Consider the following 17,221-nt stretch of genomic DNA (forward strand, 5'->3'; position numbering starts at 1 on the left):
TCTTACAACAGGATAGACCTAGGGCAGGGTAAATGTTCCAAGCCTGGAAGACTACAGCCGCATCTATGGGCTTTGAACCTGCACAACTGTTGTCAGTGCTTGTACAGTTCTCTGGTGCCTTATAGCTACGAACTGCACAGGTCACTCTGCATTGTACCCTAATCCACCCAACTCCCAATGTGGTAGAACCAGTGAGTGTTATAGAAAATATATATGCTTTACAGGAGTGGAAAGTGTTTTATATCACTAACACTGCGTGTTTTCATTTTTTGTATACAGCCTTTGCGACTTGACATCAAGAGGAAGCTGACCGCTCGATCTGACCGAGTGAAAAGTGTTGATTTACATCCAACAGAGCCATGGATGCTGGCCAGTCTGTACAATGGCAGCGTCTGTGTTTGGAATCACGAGACACAGGTAATGCAGTATATAACTTGTCTCTGAATTGTAAATGTCATGTATTGAATGAAACATGTCATACAGCGTGCATAGATGATGTTTGCTGCTATTTAATTAAAGGGACAATCTTTAAAGAAGAATTCCAGGTATGGTATATTTTTACATAGTTACATTGGTCCAGCTTGGAGCAGTGTAACTGTGCCTATACCATACCCAGCCTGGCTTGGTGCACATTCATTAACTGCAGAGAAAAAAAATAACTGCAAGGTCTTTCATCTGCTTCAGTAGGGTTGGATTTATACCTTTGCTACCTATTAGACTTAGAAATATGTCCAACATGTGGCCACACTTCAGGTTTTTCTGTGGCTATATCAGTTGTTGTAGCTATAACCACAAGTTTTTGGTGGTGGGGTAAAGTATTTTGGGAAGTTCTAAAATGGCACTAAGGCAGGAGCAGGCAACCTTAAATAGATGGCGATCTACCTGAACAAAATGAAGTCGGATATCCCCAGGCACAGTGTCACAACTCATTTAAACCTCTAATTGCCATACTACCGTGTCGCAATGGAGTGCATTGCACGCCAATCATGGATTGAAATCAGGTGGTGAGGAGGCAACATATCGCCTCCTCGCCACCCATCAAACACACTCGGAATTATTTTCAGAGGAGCAGCAGTGCCTACTGCACTTGTGAATGAGCCCTTATTTGCATTCGGCAGCAGCACCTTTAGGGCTCGTTCACACTTAAAGTTGGGGGTGGTAAAAGTATAAAAAGGTATACACACAGCGCAGCAGAAATGAAACCCCCTGTTGCTTTTGGTGGGTGCTAGGGCCTGCCAATCCTGACCCACTCAAATAACTTGGGCCACTCTGAAAGTGCCCAGCACTTGCATGCTTCTACAGGGCCCAAGGGGTTAAAGCAGATAGTGAGAAAGCAACACAACACTGCCTGCTTTAACCCCTTGTTTGCTGTACTGCACAAGGTTGCATAGCATTTGCAGAGTGGCCTCATCCACTTGAACGGGTCATGCTTAGAAGGTGCTAAACCCACCAACCATGACTGGGCATATAACTCCTGCTGCAACATTTTTACACCTCCAGCCACTGCAGTTAACCACTTGCCACCCAGGCCAATTCTGACATTTCTCTCCTACATGTAAAAATCACCTTTTTTTTTTTTTTTTTAGAAAATTTCATAGAACCCCCAAACATTATATATGTTATTTTTTTTTTTTTTTTTAGCAAAGACCCTAGATAATACAATGGCGGTTGTTGCAACTTTTTATCTCACACGGTATTTTTCAAACGCCTTTTTTTGGGGCGGAAAGAAACAGTTTTGTGCTTTAAAAAAAACCCAGTAAAGTTAGCCCAATGTGTTTGCATATTGTGAAAGATGAAGTTACGCCGAGTAAATAGATACCTAACATGTCACGCTTCAAAATTGCACACGCTCGTGGAATGGCGCCAAAGTTCGGTACTTAAAAATCCCCATAAGTGACTATAGAATTTTTTTTAGTGGTTACGTGTTACAGAGGAGGTCTAGGGACAAAATGATTGCTCTCGCTCTAATGTTTGTGTTAATACCTCACACGTATGGTTTGAACACAGTTTTCATATGTGGGTGGGGCTTATGTATGCGTGCGCTTTTTTTATTTTATTTTTTATTATTATTATTATACTTTCTTTTTTTCTTTTGACAAAATTTTTGATCACTTTTATTCCTATTACAAGGAATGTAGACATCCCTTGTAATAGGAATATGACATGACAGGTCCTCTTTATAGTGAGATATGGGCTCAATCAGACTACTAGGCTGGGAAGCCGGAAATAAAAATAAATAAAAATAAACCCGATCACTGCTTCCCAGCCGAAGCGGTGAATGCAGAGGCCGGGTGTGACATCATAACATTACGCTCGGCCTCCGACGATCATGGAGAATCCGTCGACCATCTGGTCTGCTGGAAATCTCTATGATCAGCATCCGGGGGCCGGCAGATCCTCTGTCTGACTCAGCGATCATGGTGGTGAGTCGGTAAAGAGCACTGGAGGGCAGCGGGGGGGGGGGGGGGGCTCATGGTGTAGGGAATCGCCAGCTGAAAACGGCAATATCTGAATGATGTCCGTAGCTACAGGCATCATTCAGATATACCTGCTCAAAGTCCATCAAGTCATATGACGGCGGGCAGGAGTGAGGCGATTAAAGGGGGTGTAGTTGGGAAGGGTGGTAAAACGCATCTTAACTATGGGGTTTTACCGACAATCTCCCCCCTAAACTACTGATGTAAATGAACCCTTACTGTTCTGAGCCCCCTATAAGGTTGCTTTCACACTGATGTGCTGCAGTTTACCTGCGCCATGGGTGCAGCACAGGGCATCTGTGACTTGCCTGGGTTAGCTGCGCTTTGTCACAGACTTCTATTATATCCTGCTGGTGTGGTGGACTTTCTGAAAGTGAACCAGAACCTCCTGCATTCAGAACGTGCACCAAACCCGCAGGATATAATAGAAATCTGCACACGCAGTGAGAGTAAACCGCAACACATCGGTGTGAAAGGAGCCCTATGCTATTATGCCCAGTGCATTGCAGCATAATGACCTGAAGATCTCTACTTTCCTGCTGCTGGCACCACTCTGGAGACTGCTAGCCAGGATAAGAGGTGGAGTGCAGCTGGTATTACTCCTCATGACACAGGAGCCAGCACTACAGAGGAAGCATTGCTTATGCGGCTCTTGCTCCCTACTACAGCTCCAGCTTTACAAGTAGTCTCTCTGCATTGCACTCGGGGAATGGCAGGTCAGCAAGCCCAAACTGTGAGCTACTGGTCACCTGGCTGCGATTTACAGGTTGCTGACCCCCGCACTAAGTTATCTTGAGGTGAAATGGTAAAATAAATTCCTTCCATGGCTTGTAAGTTTAGTCCATTAGGTCCCAGCTGCTGTAGCTCCTGTTATTAAGTTGGGTGTTAGAAGATACACAGTGAGGGAGACTAAACAGAGCAGCTAACAGGAATATGTACCCAGAGAAGCTGCCAGCTTCCAATTCTGGTTTATTTTTGGGGTGAAATGACTAGTTGTCGTAGCTGTGATTTTGGAACCCAACTGGGTTGACGTCAAATTCTTGTTACCTGTCCTTGATGAAAAGTTGAAAATGCAGTACTTTGATGTTTTACTACGTTTGACTTAAAACCTTTATTTGTGCTTTCAGACACTTGTAAAAACGTTTGAAGTATGTGATTTGCCAGTCAGAGCAGCGAAGTTCGTGGCTAGGAAAAACTGGGTCGTCACAGGAGCAGTAAGTTTGAAATAAATACAATTTCACTACAGCAAGTCAATGGATTTTTATTTTTTGTGGGGGAAAAATGCCCTAGTCCTGGTGCAGGGTACAAATGAATGAAAAGACCAAAAAAACTGAATGTGATATTCTAATGTTTATATGCTTGCTATAGCGTATTTTAGTTACCATTTGTATTTCTCTTATTTAATGGCTAACTGTAAGACCCCTTTCACACTGGTAGTGCCCAGCAGTTGGCGCTAAAGCGCCGCTCGTTTTTGTACAGGCCCGTCTGAAGTTTGTCAATGAACATCTAAATGATTCAGAGAAGGGTTGGGAGAAAGTGCTGTCATCAGATTAACTCGACTCGCCATGTTTGGAGGAAGAAAAATGCTGAGTATGACCCTAAGAACACCATCCCTACAGTCAAACACGGAGGTGGAAACATTATGCTTTGGGGCTATTTCTCTGCTAAAAGTACAGGCTGACATTGCCGCATTGAGAGGCCAATGGACGGGGCCACGTATTGTAAAATTTTGATTGAGAACCTTCTTCCCTCAGCCAGAACACTAAAGATGGGTCGTCGATTGGTCTTCCGGCATGACTGACATAAAAACATACTGCCAAAGCAACAGAAGAGTGGCTCAAGAAGAACCACATTAAGGTCACAGAGTGGCCCAAACTGTCTCCAGACCTTAATCCTAAGGAAAATGGAGGTAGCTGAAAGTTCAAGTTGCCCAGTGACAGCCACGAAACCTTAAGGATTTAGGGAAGATCTGTAAAGAAGAGTGGACCAAAATCCCTCCTGAGATGTGTGCAAACCTGGTCTCTAACTACAAGAAACGCCTTACCTCTGTGCTTGCCAATAACGGTTTCTCCACCAAGTACTAAGTCATGTTTTGCTTGGGGGTCAAATACTTATTACCTATACTTATCCTGTCTGGTGATTTGTCACTAAGGAGGGCCGAGAAAAAAGTTTTCTTATTTCTATGTTGTCGCTGCCTTGCTGGCTGAACCAGCAAGGCATCACACCATTGCAGGCAAAAGGAAACCTAGTGTTTCACTTCTGATGGAGTGACACTAGAAACAAGTGAGTACATTTTTCTGTGATGTGTGATCTAGGTCTTGTTTTCAAGGCTCAGTGTGGACTCTCCCATGGCTGGAATACTTCAGTCCAGTTAGGGATGATCGTAATGTGCTTTGACAAAGTTCCACTGTGGTTCCTGCTCTCTAATGTAGAGATAGTGCCTGCTAGTTTAAAGTGGTTGTAAACCCTTACAAACCACTTTGACCTACAGGTAAGGCTTACCTGTAGGTCCAAGAAATATCTCCTAAACCTACACGGTTTAGGAGATATTTGCCGAAAGACAGGCACCGCTATATACGGCGCATGTGCCGCAGACAGCGGCTCGCAGGCGCACTGAGCGTGCCGCTGTCGACGGCGATATGCCACGAGTGGCGGCTCCCGTGCGCGGGAGTGAAGTCATCGCGGCTTCGTCGAATGACAGCAGCGGAGCAGCGAGACTCACGAGAAGATGGATGCTCCGGACTACAGGGGACAGCGGCGACATCGCTGGCTCCTGTGTCAGGTAAGTGACACATAATGGACTACTATGCGATGCATAGTAGTCCATTTATGCTTTACCTTTGCAGGGAATCAAAGAGGAAGTAAACTCATCAGGGTTTACTTCCTCTTTAAAGCAGTACTACATTGCATCTGAGCAGCACAAACCAAACCTGATATTTTATTCGTTTGTAATATTCAAAGCAAACTCTCCCATTCATCCATGCTTTGATTTCTCGGCAAAATACTTTGAAAAACACTCCCTAGCATTTTTTTTTTTTAATTTACGTAACATCTGTTAAGATGCTTTGTATGTGAAGGTGTTAAGTTCACCACTTATTTTTCTATCTTAGGATGACATGCAGATCAGAGTCTTCAACTACAATACATTGGAGCGGGTTCACATGTTTGAGGCTCATTCAGACTATATCCGTTGTATTGCTGTACACCCCACACAGCCTTTCATTCTCACCAGCAGTGGTAAGTTTATTGAAAATGTTGGAATAAAATGTGTTGTTTTTGTATAGTAATGTTAGCATGAGCAGATAGCTGTTTACAGTTGTGTGAATTATGTCTGTCTGTTTCCTGCAGATGATATGATGATTAAACTTTGGGATTGGGATAAGAAATGGTCTTGCTCTCAGGTGTTTGAAGGTCACACACACTACGTCATGCAGATTGTCATCAACCCCAAAGACAACAACCAGTTTGCAAGTGCCTCACTTGACCGCACTATTAAGGTACATTAAACATGGCTGCTTTGTATGATGGTGGAATATTTTTTTAAAGTATAACTAAAGGCAAATGGGTTGATTTACTCAGAGCAAGTATACTGTGCACTGCAAGTACAGTTGCTCTAGATCTGAGGGTAGCTCTGAAATGAGGGGAAGCTCTGCAGATTTTTATCATCCAATTATGTGCAAGCAAAAATGCATTTTTTTTTTCTTGCATGTGGTTGAGTATTCTTTGTAGAGTGATGCTTTACCTAATTTACTAAGGTCTGAAGCAAGTGCAACCGCAGTGCATAGTATATGTCCCTTTTAGTAAATCCTATAGTGTTTTTGTTTTGTTTTGCATAGAGTGGAGAGGGATTAGAACATCTGTCAGCTTTTTATTGCTGTCTGAGTTCCCATTAGAGATTTGGCCTATTTGTCATGTGTACCATGATCACCGGGAGGGAAAGTGAAAGGAAAACCCGAATTTTAGGTTGTCTTCAGGACAGGATTAGAGGGGAGTTGTTCCAATTGGTGACACTAGTTCTGGTGAAAGCCAGGGATTCCTTCACTTTGGCGGGATTTGATTCTTGCTTCCCACTTTGACTTTGGGACAGAAAGTGGCTTGAAATATCCCCAATGGGGCAATAATGGCAACAAAATTGATCAGTGTTATAACCCTCCCTTGCTCTATCCGAAATGAAAAAAAAAACAAGTTTGAATTTTTAGTTCTATGTTAATGTTGGGTGTCATGGTGTCATTTCATTTTACTTCTACTGTCCATGTTTTGCACAGGTTTGGCAGCTTGGCTCCTCTTCCCCTAACTTCACTCTCGAGGGACACGAGAAAGGGGTGAATTGCATTGATTATTATAGTGGAGGTGACAAGCCATACCTCATCTCTGGAGCTGATGACAGACTTGTGAAGATCTGGGACTACCAGGTTAGTGAAAAAAGAAATCATGGGTTGCAAGAAAAAATGTACATGTCTGTAGTTATTGTGCATAGGATGGTGTGTCGCTGCTATCAATGTGTTCCTGGATTCTGGCAATTTTAAACATCAAAGTGTTAGTAAACCCACAACAGTAAAAACTGTATATGCAGTAAAGCATGCTTGTTATATTCACCATGGAACTTAAGGGGTTAATGCTGTGCATCTTGTAAAAAGGCTGTTTGATCCTGTCTTCTCTGATCCTCCCCTTCTTTCACAGTCCCCAAACCATTTTCTGACGGAACAGAATTTTGGGGGCAAGCTGCACATGCTCAGTTTGATGTGTATTACTAGACAGTATTTTTTTTTTCCTGGAAGAGTGCTTGTGATCAGCACAGGGCCAATCGGCACTGTCCACACAGTCAGGGGTCCTGCAGCCTCATTGGACAATCAGGGAAGAATGAAAACTCCTACAAGCGCGCGTGTATATATGTACTGTGGGGAGGCGGCTCCTACAGGCAAAATCACACAGCGGGACTCCAAGTCTGCCAGGACCGGCTGATCATTCACGAGAGAAGCGGAATGGTGGTCTTCCTAGGTAAACAAGGCAGATCGCTGTTTTGCTAGTAGGGGAGACAGAGATCCTGTGTTTCTGCTAAGCACACAGTTAGCACTCCCTAGGAGCACATTTAACCCTTTGATTGCCCCTGATGTTAACCCCTTCCCTGTCAGTGTCATTAGTACAGTGACTGCATTTTTTATTTATTTATTTTATTTTATTTTTTTAGCGCTGGTCCCAAAAAGTGTAATTTAGTGTCAGATTTGTCCGCCTCAGTGTCACAGTCCCACTAAAAATCACTGATTTCAACCATTACTAGTAAAAAAAAAAAAAATTCCATAAATTTGTCCCATGGTTTATAGACACTATAACTTTTGCACAAACCAATTGATATACGCTTATTGGGATTTTTTTTTTTTACCAAAAATATGTAACAGAATACATATGGGCATAAACTGATGAAGAAATGTAGATTTTTTTGAAAAGAATGTATTGGGTGTGTTTCAATGCAGAAAGTAAAAAATATTGTTTGTTTTTTCCAAAATTGGCAGTCTTTTGTTGCGCAAAAAATAAAAAAAACACAAACACAGAGGTAATCAAATACCACCAAAAGAAAGCTCTATTTGTGGGGGAAAAAAAAGACCTCAATTTTATTTGGGGACCACGCAATTGTCAGTAATGCAGTGCCGTATTGCAAAAAATGGCCTGGTCATAAAGGGGGTAAATTCTTCCAGAGCTGAAGTGGTTAAACCACAGCTACTTGGTTGTAGGAATGTTTGTTAGGCAGGCCATACATGGGTCGAATTTGTAAAATCTTATCTAAGAATTTTCGTTCGTATCTCGCACCATTAATGGGCTGCAGCAACAGTCGATTTTCGTGTGGCCGTCGAATTTGAGTAATCAGACATGTTGGAAATTTTTTGAAAAAATAATGATTTTCTAATCAATGATTGGAGAATCGTGGGGAGAAATGTAATCGAAGAAAGAAATGCGCATGTGCAAGAACAGAAAATTCCCGGATAGAAAAGAAGATTCCCGGCCACGAAAATTTTCTGATTTTCAAAAGAAAATTCTTTCGAAATTCGACCATGTATGGCCAGCCTTAGATTTTCAGTGTGTATTCTTGTCAAGGATGAACATCAGGATGCAATATTTATAGCTATACCATCCCCCTAATCTTGGGCTCTAACCATCTCTGGGATGAAGCATAATTAAAAAAAATCCAGAATGATTGTATGGCTGCTTCTCCTCATCATGATGTCATTGTTGGCAGAAGTGAGTCATGCAAAATTATTTGTAGCCCTGCAATTTGGAACCCTTCCAAGGTGAATGAGCTTTGCTTCTCTCCTTTAGCCACTGGAGTGTATTGTACATGTAGAAATTATAAAACATCAGCACCAATAGGTTTAGACTGCTGACAATGCTAGTTAGAAACCTTCCATCCTACGTTTCATGTGAGTCTGGGGTGAGTCATGTACAAACAGCTGATTGTTGTCTGGTTTCCCAGATAGGCCATTTTCATATTTACTATGTGCTCCTGGGAATGTATGTTGAGCTGCACGATTAATCATCAAGAATCGCTATCGCAATTTATTTTTATTTTTTTTATTTTTATTTATTTATTTATTTATTTATTTATTTTTTCCGCAAAGAATTCTCTCTGTTCTTGTGAAGCAATAGCCGTCAAAAGAAAGGAAGAGAAAATCCGGGTAGTCTGTAAAGAATCAAAACATTCTTTAGCAGTGAAACTTCGGTATTAACATTGTAACAATTTGTCAATGGAAAAGACTTGTGTGTAAGTGAGGAAAGTCCTGCACTTACCTTAAACACTAAACCCTTTTCTGACATTTGTTGGTTTCAAGTTAAAATCTATTTTTAACTAACCAGTAAAGTTAGCCCAATTTCTTTTGTATAATGTGAAAGATTTTACGTCGCGAGAATTGTGATCTTTTTATTTTAAGCAAAAAAATTGTGATTCTCATTTTGTCCAGAATCATGCAGCTCTAAATTTATGTTACATTTTTTATTTTTATTTTCTTTATGAATCTGGAGCATGCTGTTAACAGCATTTGCAGAGTTGATGATTTTCTCCTATATTTATTTGTATAGAACAAGACTTGTGTCCAAACTCTGGAAGGACATGCTCAGAATGTTTCTTGTGTCAGTTTCCATCCCGAGCTCCCCATTATAATCACAGGCTCAGAAGATGGTAAGTCTGAATGATTTCAATATACATTTTGGTAGAGATGTTACTATGAGTGCAGAAAAAAAATATTTTCAACAGGTAATAGTACATGAAGATGTGTTTAAAACTATAATGCCTTGTACACAGGAGTGGAATTTCTGTCGTAAAAATCTTGGATGGTTTTTCCAACAGAATTACGCTCAAGCTTCGCTTGCATACACACGGTCACACAAAAGTTCTCGGAACTTTCGACCGTCAAGAATGCGGTGACGTACAACACTACAACGAGCCGAGAAAATTAAGTTCAATGCTTCGGAGCATGCGTCGAATTGTTTCCGAGCATGCATAGGAATTTTGCGTGTCAGAATTGCAGCAGACGATTGGCAATTCCCATCAGAACTTTTTTTGGAAAAATTGAGAACCTGCTCTCAATCTTTTGTCGGAATTTCCAACCAAAAGTTCACATCGAACTTATGCTGGTGGAATTTTTGATCGTGTGTATGGGGCATTAGACTTCCACATTTCTCGCTGACTGAGTTTGAGAAGCTATGCATGAATACCCAGTGTCCCATTCCATCTCTGTGCTCTAGAAAATGTTTGGGAGGAGGGGGGGGGGGGGGAACGGGACATGATGGGAAGCCGTATATATATATAATATAGTGAGAGACCTGCAGCCTTTTCCTCATACACTCAACTTGACCACATATACAGGTGCATCTCATAAAATTAAAATAATTTATTTCAGTGATTCAGTTCAAAAAGTGAAACTCGTATATATTATATTAGGGATGCACCGAAATTTCGGCCACCGAAACATATCGGCCGAAAATGCCCTTTTCGGCAATTTGCCGAAAGGAAAAAACGGCCGATAATTGAGCCGAAAATGGGGCGGGGCCTGGGGCGGAACCCCGCCCCGCCCCTGGTGCCTCCCATGAAGGGGGTGAATAGCGCAGGACTGATGCAGCCAGCGATGCCCCTCTGCAGTGAAGAGAGCCGTCTGGTTGAATAGAGCGCCGGGAACATCACAGCTTTAATTTCAATAGCTGTGTGTTCCCCGTCGCGCGCCGTCACACACAGACCCTCCCCCTTGTCCGGGGAACTTTGATAGACAGATCACCTGTCCAGATTGGATGGGTGATCTGTCTATCAAAGTGCCTGGACAAGGGGGAGGGGCTGTGTGTGACGGCGCGCGACGGGGAACACACAGCTATTGAAATTAAAGCTGTGATGTTCCCGGCGCTCTATTCAACCAGACGGCTCTCTTCACTGCAGAGGGGCATCGCTGGCTGCATCAGAGGAAGGAGATTTTCACAGCATTGCCACATATTGATAAGATTATTTACATTAGACTGATGTGTTTATCTAAGAAAACTATTGATAAGAGCGGACATTCCCTGTAAGTAAACACAGGATCACCTCACAGAATTACACCTACAACTGGGGATGCACCAAGACAGTAAGTACTCGCTGACTACATGTCTGCATCACAGGGGGCAACACTGGCTGCATCACAGGGGGCAACACTGGCTGCATCACAGGGGGCAACACTGGCTGCATCACTGGGGGCAACACTGGCTGCATCACTGGGGGCAACACTGGCTGCATCACTGGGGGCAACACTGGCTGCATCACTGGGGGCAACACTGGCTGCATCACTGGGGGCAACACTGGCTGCATCACTGGGGGCAACACTGGCTGCATCACTGGGGGCAACACTGGCTGCATCACTGGGGGCAACACTGGCTGCATCACTGGGGGCAACACTGGCTGCACTTATCTCTTTTATCAGGTCGCCAGTCTCTGACCACCTCCTGTACCGTGTCGCCAGTCTCTGACCACCTCCTGTACCGTGTCGCCAGTCTCTGACCACCTCCTGTACCGTGTCGCCAGTCTCTGACCATCTCCTGTACCGTGTCGCCAGTCTCTGACCATCTCCTGTACCGTGTCGCCAGTCTCTGACCACCTCCTGTACCATGTCCCCAGCCTCTGACCACCTCCTGTACCATGTCCCCAGCCTCTGACCACCTCCTGTACCATGTCCCCAGCCTCTGACCACCTCCTGTACCATGTCCCCAGCCTCTGACCACCTCCTGTACCATGTCCCCAGCCTCTGACCACCTCCTGTACCATGTCCCCAGCCTCTGACCACCTCCTGTACCATGTCCCCAGCCTCTGACCACCTCCTGTACCATGTCCCCAGCCTCTGACCACCTCCTGTACCGTGTCCCCAGCCTCTGACCACCTCCTGTACCGTGTCCCCAGCCTCTGACCACCTCCTGTACCGTGTCCCCAGCCTCTGACCACCTCCTGTACCGTGTCGCCAGCCTCTGACCACCTCCTGTACCGTGTCGCCAGCCTCTGACCACCTCCTGTACCGTGTCGCCAGTCTCTGACAATCTCCTGTACCGTGTCGCCAGTCTCTGACCATCTCCTGTACCGTGTCGCCAGTCTCTGACCATCTCCTGTACCGTGTCGCCAGTCTCTGACCATCTCCTGTACCGTGTCGCCAGTCTCTGACCATCTCCTGTACCATGTCCCCAGCCTCTGACCACCTCCTGTACCGTGTCCCCAGCCTCTGACCACCTCCTGTACCATGTCCCCAGCCTCTGACCACCTCCTGTACCGTGTCCCCAGCCTCTGACCACCTCCTGTACCGTGTCCCCAGCCTCTGACCACCTCCTGTACCGTGTCCCCAGCCTCTGACCACCTCCTGTACCGTGTCCCCAGCCTCTGACCACCTCCTGTATCGTGTCCCCAGCCTCTGACCACCTCCTGTATCATGTCCCCAGCCTCTGACCACCTCCTGTATCATGTCCCCAGCCTCTGACCACCTCCTGTATCATGTCCCCAGCCTCTGACCACCTCCTGTACCATGTCCCCAGTCTCTGACCATCTCCTGTATAAAAATATTTTTTGAAAACAGTCATTTTCGGTATCGGTGCTGTTTCGGTATCGGTTTCGGTTTTCGGCCTAGTGTATTTTTCATTTTCGGTATCGGTTTCGGCACCAAAAAACCCATTCAGTGCATCCCTATATTATATAGATGTGTTACACACAAAGTGATATATTTCAATTTTTTTTTTTTTTCCTGTGAAAACCCAAAATTCGCAGGCTCTCAGAAAATTAGAATATTACATAAGACCAATCAAAAAAAAAAGAATTTTTAATACACAAATGTTAGCTTACTGAGAAGTATGTCCATGTACAATATAATATGCACTTAGAACTTGGTTGGGGCTCCTCTTGCATGAATTTGCTGCATCAATGCGTGTGGCATGGAGGAGATCAGCCTGTGACACTGCTGAAGTGTTATGGAAGCCTAGGTTGCTTTGATAGCTTCCATCAGCTTGACTGCATTTTTGGGTCTGGTATCTCTCATCTTCCTCTGGACAATACCCCACAGATTCTCTATGGGGGTTAGGTCACATAACTTTGCTGGCCAATCAAGCACAGTATTACTATGATCATTAATCCAGATATTGGTACTTTTGGCAGTGTGGGCAGGTGCTAAGTCCTACTGGAAGATGAAATCAGCATCTTAATAAAGCTGGTCAGCAGAGGGAGGCATGAAATGCTCTAGAATGTCCTGTGTAAGGGCTGTGTTGACTTTGGACTTGATAAAAACACAGTGGACCAACACCAGGAGATTATATGGCTCCCCAAATCATCAATGACTGTGGAAACTTCACACTGGACCTCATGCAACTTGGGTTCTCTGCCTCTGCACTCTTCCTCCAGACTCTGGAACCTTGATTTCCAAATGATATGCAAAATGTTCCACAGTCCATGATAATTTGAGGAGCCATGTCATCTGCTGGTGTTGGTCCACTGTGTGTGTTGTATCAAGTCCAAAGTCTGTATAGCCCTCTACCAGGAAGTTCTAGAGCACTTCATGCTTCCCTCTGCTGACCAGCTTTATGAAGATGCTGATTTTACCAGGTTTAATGATCATGGTATTGCTGTGCTTGATTGGCCAGCAAACTCACCTGACCTAAAGCCCATTGAGAATCTGTGGGGTATTGTCAAGAGGAAGAATAGACACCAGACCCAACAATGAAGACAAGCTCAAAGCAACCTAGGCTTCCATAACACCTCAGCAGTGTTTCTCCCTATAATGCCTATGTTTGGTGCAAAACTAAAATAAAGATTACATTAAAAAATGATTATACTAAGGTGTACAGTAACTAATGGTGGCTAACTAGGTCACTACTACATTTTATTATTTTTATATATATATATATATATATATATATATATATATATATATATATATATATGTGTGTGTGTTTTAAGGAATAAAAGGTGTTTAATTTGGTCTAATGCATAAAAAAATAGTTTTTTTCTTATTTATAGCAATATATTGTACAAAAGCTGTGATCAGTTCAGACATTAGAATGCACACATTTATAGGCTAGAAACATTACATTGTGAGAAGCAGAAAGAAGACTTTAGATAAACATATTTTGGGGGGGCACAGGGTACTCACATTTCATCAAACTTTCTTTCCCAACAGGCACTGTTAGGATTTGGCATTCCAGCACTTACAGACTAGAGAGTACTTTGAACTATGGCATGGAGCGGGTCTGGTGTGTGTGTGGACTCCGGGGCTCCAACAATGTTGCTCTTGGGTATGATGAGGGCAGCATCATTGTTAAGGTAATTCATGGAAAGTTACAAGTATCATTTAAGAAAAAAAAGGTTGATTTATTTTTTACAGCATTCTAGTGGTCTGCACATAATTGTACATTTTACTATTTATCATTGGCGCAGATGTGGTTAGTTTCTTCACCTATATGTGCTAGTAGTTTTGTAAAGTTATTTGTTTAAGATAAAATATTAAGGTACCCTTTAAAAAAAAGCTGCAATATTAACAGATATACAGATGCCTCTGCATTGTTGCTATTGAACTATATGGCTATTCCCTTTCTAGCTTGGTCGTGAAGAGCCAGCTATGTCTATGGATGCAAATGGCAAAATCATCTGGGCCAAACACTCTGAAGTGCAGCAGGCCAATCTGAAAGCCATGGGTGAAACAGAAATTAAGGATGGAGAAAGGCTCCCTCTCGCTGTAAAGGACATGGGCAGCTGTGAAATCTATCCACAGACCATACAACACAATCCCAATGGAAGGTAAGGACCGGTTTTCTGTGTATCATAGCTAGTGTTTATTATGCAAATGCACTCTACAGCTCACAAGTCACTATTTGATTTCAGGTTTGTGGTAGTGTGTGGAGATGGAGAATACATTATATACACAGCTATGGCGCTGAGAAACAAGAGCTTTGGATCTGCACAAGAATTTGTTTGGGCTCATGACTCCTCTGAGTAAGTGGAATGTTTTATCTTTTCTCTACTACAGTAAATAGGTCTCTTTAAACTATAACTAAAAACATTTTTTATTTATTTTTTTCTTCATTTTGGATGGTGTAGAATCATGGATTTTGGTTTGTCCGCAGAAAAGTAATACAGGGGAAATCTTCCAATGGGGATGCTGGTTATGGTGACCCGGGGAGCCTCAAAAGATTCCCTTAATGTGCAGGGGTTTCCCCTCACTTCTTGTTTTGGCTATGGGACAGGAAGTGAAGGCAAATCTCTTCGGTGGTCTTCGGTGGGACACAGGTGGCGGGGGGGGAAAAAATGGACAGGGGTTATAACCATCTTTGCTTTATCTAAATGGAAAAGAAAAGTGTTGCCTATAGTTCTACTTTAATGTTGCTAGTGCAAATCAGGCTTTAAAGTGGTGTTGCCACCAAAAAATACAAAATTGTTAAAAAATCTTAAAAAAAAAATTGGAATTTTTTTTTTTTTTACTCACCTCTAAATACCTGTAGCTAGGGGGCCCCTCGTAGTCTGCCTTCTTCCTTGCCCGGGCTGGTGACATCACTTCCTCTCACACTGCACAGTCACCTGGGACCTGTCACGTGTCCCAGGTGACTGTGCGGCGTATCACGGTGCCCTGCGCCGCTCGCGCATGCGCAGTGGGTGCCCGGCTGTGAAGCCACAGCCTGGTGCCCACAGTACGAATGACGGCACCGCGAGCGGAGGGGGGGGCTTCGTTCTTCCGCATCACTGGACCCTGGGACAGGTAAGTGTCTGATTATTAAAAGTCAGCAGCTGCAGTATTTGTAGCTGCTGACTTTAAATTTTTTTTTTTTTTTTTTTTTTTTAAGGGGGCACCCCACTTTAACAAGAATTGCGAGTAGTATTGAAAGATCAGTAGTTACAAAGGGCAAGTATAATTTAAACCTTTATAGTGGTTCTGAAGTCAAAACGCATTCCCTGCATTAAGGTAAAACATGCCCCACTATCTGTTCTCTAACTTACTCATTTCCTAAATGCCAACCTTACTCCTGTCACTGATACAGTGCTGTTTCAGCTGCAGCACCGCTCCCCTCATTTTCTGGTCTCACAGGAGACCATGAGAGCAGTGGGAGCCATAGGCACCTGCTTCTGTCAGTTAAACTTATTTGAGGAAGAAGTGGGGGGTGTGGCTTACCAGCGCTGTGTGTATCTGCAGACACACGCACAGCCTGGCTCGGGAGCATGCACTCACGGGAGCCACCATAGCACACAGCTTTCTAAGGGGGCATCCAGAGGGTGGAGCCGACAGAGCTGATGGTGGACTCTCAGAGGGGGTAAAGGACCAGTCTGTGCAATATCATTGAACAGAGCAGGTAATTATAATTTATTTTTTTATTTTAAGCCAAAAAAATCCTTTATCACTTCACGCAAAAGAAAAAAAAATCCAATAAAGTTTCCCCAAATTTTTGCAGGTTTTTGCATTTTTACTCACTGGGGATGTAGTAGGGGTGTTGAAAATAATTGGTGCATCGATGCATCACGATGCAGCCTTAAACAATTCTGCAATACAGAGAAGGGCTGCATCATGATTGCATGATGACGTCATCCCGGCGGGACACATTAGTGCCTTCAGGGTGCTCTCCGGCCCGGGGATACCCCCCCCCCCCGATCCAGGGCCGCCAGGCTGTCAGGGCCACTTACCTCTCGGGCCCTTCGCTGGCCATCCTTCCTGGGCACCATGCAGCGGTGGGGTACATGCTGAACCGACATCCTGCCAGCAGCAGACACAAGAGCACGGCTTACTGACTGGGCCTGGAGTGCTCTCTCATTACCCCGGGGCCGGCCTAGCCCTGCCGGGGGAGCAGGTGGAGGAGGACAGGGGCAAGGAAGAGGAAGGTCAGGCTGGGAACGATGTTTCGTAGGGCCACTACCGCCGACATAACCAACCTTACCGCCAGCTCATCGGGCCTGACCTCAAGAGCCTGCAGAGAAAACTGCCCCTGAACAGGCCCATGGGCTGCCGCTCTCACTGGACTGCTCAAGGGGGCCCTGCTTTCCGCCTTCACCGTGCATGGCATCCGGTATGAGTCTAAGCTCCAAACACCCAACATCATGAGGCTCATCACCCGGGAGTCGGGACTCACCTGAGCCCTACTTCATCTACACCTACCGACCATTACTTCATCCACAACTGGCTGCAGCTCTGCTTCCTGTTAAGTCGGGACACTACAAGGCCCAGCATTCCTTCTCACTTGGGCCTGCCACACTATATCTGGGGGGACTACAGGTCCCAGCATAC

At 44.3% G+C, this 17,221-nt stretch overlaps 1 protein-coding gene across 1 annotated transcript in view; it reads left to right on the forward strand.

The window, feature by feature from the left end:
* COPB2 (coat protein complex I subunit beta 2) overlaps positions 1-17,221 on the forward strand; it is a 47,629-nt gene that overhangs the window by 1,933 nt on the left and 28,475 nt on the right. Inside the window, exons 2-10 of the mRNA XM_077488389.1 lie at positions 280-417; positions 3,605-3,691; positions 5,588-5,714; positions 5,826-5,974; positions 6,743-6,889; positions 9,546-9,645; positions 14,135-14,277; positions 14,552-14,751; positions 14,836-14,946. Coding sequence (XP_077344515.1) covers positions 280-417; positions 3,605-3,691; positions 5,588-5,714; positions 5,826-5,974; positions 6,743-6,889; positions 9,546-9,645; positions 14,135-14,277; positions 14,552-14,751; positions 14,836-14,946 — 1,202 coding nt within the window. The remainder of the gene's footprint in view (positions 1-279; positions 418-3,604; positions 3,692-5,587; positions 5,715-5,825; positions 5,975-6,742; positions 6,890-9,545; positions 9,646-14,134; positions 14,278-14,551; positions 14,752-14,835; positions 14,947-17,221) is intronic.

Source organism: Lithobates pipiens, unplaced genomic scaffold, assembly GCF_037356315.1.
Source record: "Lithobates pipiens isolate NorthernLeopardFrog02 unplaced genomic scaffold, aLitPip1_a1.2 Scaffold_18, whole genome shotgun sequence".
In the NCBI taxonomy this organism is placed as follows: Eukaryota; Metazoa; Chordata; class Amphibia; order Anura; family Ranidae; genus Lithobates; species Lithobates pipiens.